Source organism: Metopolophium dirhodum, chromosome 1 (assembly GCF_019925205.1).
Source record: "Metopolophium dirhodum isolate CAU chromosome 1, ASM1992520v1, whole genome shotgun sequence".
Taxonomy (NCBI): domain Eukaryota; kingdom Metazoa; phylum Arthropoda; class Insecta; order Hemiptera; family Aphididae; genus Metopolophium; species Metopolophium dirhodum.
Window position 1 is genome coordinate 101,908,899 of NC_083560.1, and position 8,224 is coordinate 101,917,122.

General features: G+C 33.6%; 1 protein-coding gene across 1 annotated transcript; it reads left to right on the plus strand.

Moving 5' to 3' along the window:
* The first annotated feature begins 1,282 nt into the window (after positions 1-1,282).
* Positions 1,283-4,755, plus strand: LOC132936907 (uncharacterized). The gene is made up of 8 exons (XM_061003719.1): positions 1,283-2,787; positions 2,844-2,954; positions 3,016-3,326; positions 3,397-3,529; positions 3,586-3,762; positions 3,828-3,932; positions 3,993-4,509; positions 4,571-4,755. The coding sequence occupies exons 1-8, from the start codon at positions 1,296-1,298 to the stop codon at positions 4,665-4,667; spliced, it is 2,943 nt and encodes a 980-aa protein (XP_060859702.1). The 5' UTR covers positions 1,283-1,295; the 3' UTR covers positions 4,668-4,755.
* Positions 4,756-8,224: the final 3,469 nt, after the last annotated feature.

The window sequence follows — 8,224 nt, forward strand, 5'->3', positions numbered from 1 at the left end:
AGTATTCCGGCATTATATCGATCAATTCACACGTCGCATCCTATGGGGTAATAGTTGGAGTATTCCGGCATTGCACCGGTTGTCAGATCGTTTGTTAGATTTAATGTTTTTTTCAACGCGATTTTTATTATATGTCGACATTTTTATAACTTTGTAGTTATATCAGTAGATTTTTTAAGATTCGTGAGGATAATCAGATTTTTAATAGATTAGTCAATTTATTATTTTCATTAGATATTAATATTAGTTTTTTTTCTGATTTTTAAAAATTATTTTAGTTTTTTATACTACTACAAAAAAGGGGAAGCGTGTACATGTTGAAAATACTAAAACTGCTAAGAACTCTAAAAAGATTCGGATGCAGATAGTACAAGAGTCAGGATTCATAGAAATAAGTTCATCTCATAATAGAACAGCTGTTAATTATTTCGCGAAAAATTTTAATAATATTTGCGATTATATATCATTTCTGGAATCAGTTAAATTAGATTTAATTAATTTATTACAATTAGCTGTAAAAAAAAATCCGGTTAAATTCAACTTAAAACTGGAAGCTACTTACCACAGAGTCAACGTAGAAAACTCGTCCGAGAATAGATCGTTTAAGACATCGGCTAGGGCGATTTTCTTAGATTCTAATTTAGTTGATATAATAGATCAGGCATACGTTAAGCTAATCGAGGAAGAAGGGGAGTACGTATCACGCGGAAGCGGTTTCAGTTTACAGTATATAGATGGTATTATACTTACTGTTTACAGATATTCGCCTATGCATGGTGCAGGTTATTTGAATGTCCCCGAGCGTACTGTAGATAACGGTAATGTTAGTGATAGTGGAAATAATGACAATGGTGATGATGATAACAGTGGTAACAGAGATAATGATAGTAGTGGAGGAGATATAGTTAACAGGGTTAATGATGACAGAGATACCAGGGGAAATGATGACGGAGAAGGTAACAGTGATAATGATGACGGAGAAGGTGACAGTGATAATGACGAAGCGATGGATAATAACATTTTAGGCGGTAGAAATCAGATTACGACGACATTTATTTCATTACCAAGTAGCATTCAAAATAAACGGGGGACAATAAATCCTCAGAATAACGACCGGCAATGTTTTAAATGGAGTATTCTGGCGAAGCATGTAACTGGTCATAACAGGTGTCGTATAGGAGATAATTATCGTCAACATGCCCACAAATACGACTTCACAGGTTTATCATTTCCAACCCCGCTGTGTGAGGTAAAAATATTCGAACGAAAAAATCCAACAGTCAGCATAAACGTTTATGGAGTTGAGAAAAAAAACGAACTCTCCATTAAAAAGTTCATCGCATATTGTATTTCCTTTGAAAGTCGTCGACGAGGAGAAAGTAAATCATTTTGATTTACTTTATATTACGGAGAACGAAAATGCTCACTATATATATATCAGTAACTTTTCACGACTTATTCGTTCGCAATCATCGAAGCATAAGGATAGCCGGGTATTTTGTAAACGGTGTTTCACATCATTTGATTGTAGAGAACTCAAATATAGGAAGAATGGACAAGCAGGGCTTGACGATCATATGAAAATTTGTGGGGCGCACAAGCCTATTTTACCAGAGATGCCTAAGGAGGGGGAGTGTATCGATTTCAAGGCGTGGAAGAACACAGTTAGACATCCTTTAGTTATATATGCGGATTTCGAGGCATTGTTGGTAAAGATGGAGGAGAAAAAAGGGAGGAGCACGGAAATTATACAGAAACACGACCCTATGAGCTATGGATTTTTAGTGAAGGCGAGCGACGACGTACCGGTGTCACTTTTGGAGGAGTATGAGATACCGTCAGGGCCGGTAATCTATAGAGGAAGTGAAGACAGGACGGACGTGGCGAGGCATTTTGTAGAGTCAATAGTTGAGGTGGCCCATAAAATTGAAAATCTGATGAAGACGAATATAGCGATTATTATGACTGAGGGTGAAGAAAAAACACATCAAGAGTGTATTGCGTGTAACTTATGCAAATGCATATTAGTCGGGGGCGATAAGGTTAGGGATCATGATCATCTCACGGGCAAATTTAGGCAGACCTTGTGCTCGGGGTGTAACTTGGGGTTACAACAGCCTAAATTTGTCCCCGTATTTTTTCATAATCTCTCAAACTACGACTCGCACTTCATAATATCTGAACTTGGTTTTGACACACATGCTATAAACGTTATACCGAACAGTGAAGAGAAATATATATCTTTCTCGAAATATATAAGTAGTAACTTCACTGTTCGGTTTATCGATACGTTCAGGTTTATGGCGTCGAGTTTATCGTGCCTGGCAGAAAATTTGATTACACCCGAACTCGAGAACTTCCGTGAGACAGCCAAACATTTTGTCGCCGGAGATATGCCACTCGTGACTCGTAAGGGGGTGTACCCGTACGAGTACACAGATAGTTGGGAGCAGCTGGAGGAGACGCAATTACCTAGGAAGAGAGATTTTTATAGTACGTTGACGGAGACCGGGATTAAGGAGGAAGATTATGAACACGGTAAGTTGGTCTGGGATCACTTTGGATGTAGGACGCTAGGCGAGTACAGTGATCTGTATCTCAAAATCGATGTGCTGTTGTTGGCGGACGTTTTTGAGAACTTCCGCGATGTATGCATGCGGGCATACAACCTCGACGCCGCCCATTATTTCACCGCCCCAGGCTTAAGTTTCGATGCGATGTTAAAGTTTACGGGGCAAAAGCTACAATTATTACATGATTATGACATGCTATTGATGTTTGAGAATGGTTAGTATATTATTTTTAAAATATGAATATAATAATAATCTTATTTATTTTTACAGGTATACGCGGTGGATTGGTGCAGGCGAGTAAACGGTATGGAAAGGCGAACAACGAGAAGACCCCGGATTACGACGAGACTAAGGAGAAATCGTGGATAATTTATCAAGACTGTAAGTATATATTATTATTTTTCATACTTATTATTATTATTATTTTTTTTAATTTTTATAGGCAACAACTTGTATGGATGGGCTATGTCCCAATACATGCCGTACGGTGGGTTCAACTGGGTTGAACCTACTCTGAACGGATTAGATGATTTGGACGATACCTCCCCCATAGGACGAGTGTATGAGGTGGATGTGTCATACCCACGACATTTGCATGATAAACATAACGACCTCCCCTTCCTGCCGCAAAATAGTGTACCGCGTGGTTCAAAGGTGAGGAAGTTGATGGTGACGTTTGAGAAGAAGGAGAATTACATAATACACTACCGGAACCTGCAGCAGGCTATTAAGAATGGACTAATAGTTGAAAAAGTAAATATTTATATTTTATATGATTTTATAAGATTTTATAAGATTTTTAACATTTTAATTATTTTTATAGGTACATAGAGTTATTCAGTTTAACCAGTCGGACTGGTTAGCAAAATATATAGAGTTGAACACAGAAATGAGGAAGAAGGCGAAGAACGATTTTGAGAAAGATTTTTTTAAGCTGATGAATAACGCAGTATTTGGTATGTTACTTTATTTATACTATTTAAACATTTTTACTAACATTTTATTTTTAAAGGTAAAACAATGCAGTCTAAAAGAAAGGAGATGAAAATGGAGTTGGTATCGAGTGAGAGGAGGTTGCAAAAACTTGTTAATAAATGTACATTTAAACACAGCGTCAATTACACTGAAACCCTTAGCGCAGTCGCTCTGGAGAATAAAGTGATAAAATTTGATAAACCTATATATATTGGTAAATATACTTTTTTTTAAATTACACTTTTATCATACATTTATTACCACATTTATTATTTACAGGATTCGCTGTACTGGATGTATCAAAAACATTAATGTACGATTATCATTATAATGTTATGCACAGACATTATGGTGATAATATTAAACTTATGTACACTGATACAGGTAAATATATTAAAAACTACTCTCTTGTATATCATTATTTTAATATCATTATTATTCTAGATTCTCTGATATATCACATAAAAACCACAGACTTTTATGCAGACTTGGCGGCCAACCATAGCTTGTTGGATAGGATGGACACCGCCAACCTGCCTCATGATCATCCATGCTACATAGCAGATAGAAAGAAAGAACCGGGTGTCTTTTCTGATGAGGTGGACGGTAACATCATTACAGAGTTTTGCGCGCTGAGGGCAAAATCATATGCCTTCAATATATATGCTGGACCGGAAGATGAGGAAAAAGATGAAGAAGACCGAGTAGGAGGAGAAAAGATTAAGGCGAAGGGGGTAAAACGACATGTGGTTAAAAACCACATGACTCTTGAGGACCATAAGAAGTGTTTGTTTGGGGGAGAAGGATTAGAGTTGTATAAGGAGAATATTTCAATACGGTCATTTAACCATCAACTCATGACCATAAAGACAAAAAAATTAACTTACAATAGCTATGACGATAAGAGGGTGGTGTTAGAAGATAAAGTCAACACACTAGCCCATGGACACTATAGTATAGAGTAAGTTATTACAAAATATATATTTTAATTATTTTACTAAAATTGTCTCTTAATTTTATAGAGAAGATGACATATGGCCAGAACTTGAGGAAGATGGAGGGGAATGGGGCGCTGAGGAAAAAGAATTGATGAGAGAGCTACTACAATGTATAACTTAATTTATATATTTTCTGTTAATTAGTTTTATTGTATATATTTTTCTGTTAAATAGTTTTATTGTAAAATATGTTATATAGTTTTATTGTAAATATTAGATGTTATATAGTTTGTTTTATATTGTAAATATTATCATGTTACTTGAGATAGATTAATATATATTTCTACCTTTTTAATATTTAGTTTGTTTCACATAAACTTGAAATTATTGTAAATACTATGTACGTATAACCATGATATAAGTTGGATTATTATGTTTCATTGCAATATTAGACCTTTATATTGTAAATGTAAGTGTAGTTTGTAAAATAGTAGTGTATAAACTTGTAATATTTTTTTTTTATTTTATATTTTAAATATCCGTGTATAATTTTATAGTGTCAAATTGCTAGATATTTAAGTTAGTTTAATATATTTCATGTATTATTTTATATTGTATACTTTATAAATATCCAGGTATAATTTTATAATGTATAATTGTTAGATATTTAAGTTTTTTTTTTCCTGTATAAATGTTTATAATCATTTTTTTCTGTTTCAGGTAGATGGAAGCTAATATATTTAAAAAAAAAAACCTTGTAAATGCTGACATATAACTGTATATATGTTAGCATATAAATAAAAACAATGTTAAAGTATAATATTATGCCATGTTTTTTCTGTTTCAGGTAGATGGAAGCCAATATATTTAATTAGCCTTGTAAATGTTAACATATATATATATATATATATAAATGTATGTATGTTAGTATATAAATTAAAAAAAACAATGTTAAAATATAATTATGTTTATTAAATAAAATGTATACATTCACAATTTTTTAAGAATTATTTATAAACCATTTCCTTATAGCAAATACTTTATAGAATGTACATTGTTTTGGATTAAATTCCATATGAAAAATACAACAAGGTAGAGTTTCATCGTCACATAATTGGTCCAAACGTGGGCATCCAAGGTCTTCGATGTTGATTAGTGCGACTTGAGGTATAAATTCTGTAAGCAGCTGTTTTTTCTGCTCACCTTTGACGTAAATGCATGAGAACTTTAAAGAGTTTAATATTCTACTTAGTTCTTCATACTCAACATCACCATATTCTATAGTAAGTTTATGATAGTTATGTTCCAACCACTTATTAGTTTTTCGACTCTTGTTGTCCTGCTTAGATTTAGAATTTTTAAAAATCCAGTGTTGGTTCGCCCATGTTTCAGTGTCGACTATAGATAATTCTTTAATAAAATATTTATTGCCTGCTCCAAGAACGCATTGCATGTCTGCGATGGCCGACGGCATAATTTCAGGTTTATATAACACTGGCAAAAGACTACCAAACACGATGGTGTATACAGCTCGACTGAAATTATATTTACCGTATGACTCTAACCAACTATTTTATTTTGTGTAAAATCAAGTTTTCGTAATATTTTTGCCTTCCAGGATTAACAAACGTGAATTTAATTCTGAAATATATGTTCCGTGATTCGGCAATGAATTTTCATCAAATATTCCGGTTATACGATTTATTTCATCTTTTAATTGGGCCACGTCTTGCCCTCGGATAGCGATCGCTGTACTGTTGTCAGCACAGTCATTAATTAGCTGCGACATACGATTTTCACAATTTAATAAATACTTATTACTTGATTGTATATTATTTTCAAGCAATTGTATCTTATCACTTAGATTAACAATATTATTCTTCAAAGTTTCGATTTCTTTCTGTTGGAGTTTCACGTCATTTAGTATCGTTTTGTTACTCGACTGAATATCTGATATAATTCTTTTAGCATCGCTCGCCTGAGAACTACCGAACACGTTCATAGTTATAAAACGACTGACACTATTTTTTAACATCACGTGTATTTATCCAACTATTGTGTGTATTATCGAATCCTAACCACTTGACGTACATTTGATTATGTTTTTTAAGTATAATTTTTTCAATTAAATATTCGTTTGGGAAATTGGTCTTGTATATTTCTTCAGAGTAAAAACAACCAGCTATAGGTTTACCCATATAATCTTGTAGTTGATAAGTAACGGGTAATGTTTTATTTATTTTGATAATCTCGAATATTTCCGTAGACCAGTTTGGTAAATAACCTTTTGTAAATACGCCTTTTTGTGTACTTATTCGAACGTTATCGCCAACTTTGAATTTGATTTTTACAGTATTAATTTCACGATGTTTTATTACCACCGAAGCGGGGTTGGAATCTGCTTGTATCGGTGTCATTCCTATAGTCCTATGGTATGAATTATTGTATTCGTCAAGTAACTTTGGTAAAATTGAAACCCATTCGTGTGACCCACGTGCAGTGAACTCCTTATACATTCTCCCTTTCAAAGTACGATTCATCCTTTCCGCGATGCTAGCCTTTAGAATACTGAAAGTTGAATATTTGTGTATGCCATACTTAATCATCAAAGCGTCGAAAGTGGTGTTGTAAAATTCTTTTCCGTTATCGAGTTGTAAAAGTTTTGGTGAACGATCGAGTAATATTTTTGACATTGCGTTAGCGACTTCTTTACCTGTCTTAGACTTTAATGGTATTGCCCAAGAAAATTTTGTAAAACAGTCAATTACAACCAAGATGTATTTGTAACCGCCATTTATCTTTGAATATGGTATCATTTCAACCAAGTCAGCTTGCCATAAATCATTTTTTCCATAGACGTTAACTCGACGCCTAGTGAAATTTTTCCTTGCTGGTTTGTGAAGTTCGTTAGCGATTTCCCGTTTAGACATCTGGAATTCGCTTTATTAGTCCGGCCTCGTGTAATTCGTCGAAAATCGATATTATTTCGTTTGAAACGCTTGTATTGCCAGCTGCTTTTGACGCGAGAAGCAGACGTAATCGGTCGACCAACTCGTTTGGATTATCCCAATACACTAAGTTATTTTTCTGTAATTTCATAGACAGCTCGCCACCCGATGGGAATAATTTACTAATAATTGTTGAATATTTAGTACCACCCTTTTTTATTTTATTTCTAACTGTAGATAAATGTACCGATGTTTGAGTTAATATAGATTTATATACCTCTAAATCACCATCAGTAAAAATAAGTGGATTTTTTAAAAATAATAACTGATTAAGACCCGACGTAGATGGGTAAACAGTACCGTCAATAAGTAAAGTGTTTTCTATAAATTTTACTTCTTTTTTACCCAAGATAATATGTCCGTTTGGAAGTTTTTTCGGACCATAGATCTTATCCAAGTCTGTAGACTGAAACCAATTTTCAATTTCTTGTTGATTGTAGTCCAAAATCGAGGATTTATTGGCAATATTTTCTTTGTTCAATCGAGGTTTATTCGATATTTTAGTTAAAGGATCGATAATTGGTTTTAATGTCTGTGTCATTAATTGTTGAACATTATCTGATCCGGTTTTTAATGCGATATATTTACGTTTAATACTTTCCTTAGCTTTAACTAGCTCATCTAACACAGTAGTTGCTTCCGTCATGACTACGTTTTAAATGATAATATTTATTAGTTGTTTCATCTTATATAACTACAAAAGTATCAAACCCAAAACGATAACGTCCGT

Coding starts and splice junctions, on each gene's coding strand:
- LOC132936907 (XM_061003719.1), top strand. CDS start 1,296: ATGGAGTTGAGAAAAAAAACGAACTCTCCATTAAAAAGTTCATCGCAT. Junction 3,530..3,585: donor GATGAATAACGCAGTATTTG/GTATGTTACTTT, acceptor TTATTTTTAAAG/GTAAAACAATGCAGTCTAAA. Junction 3,763..3,827: donor TGATAAACCTATATATATTG/GTAAATATACTT, acceptor TATTATTTACAG/GATTCGCTGTACTGGATGTA.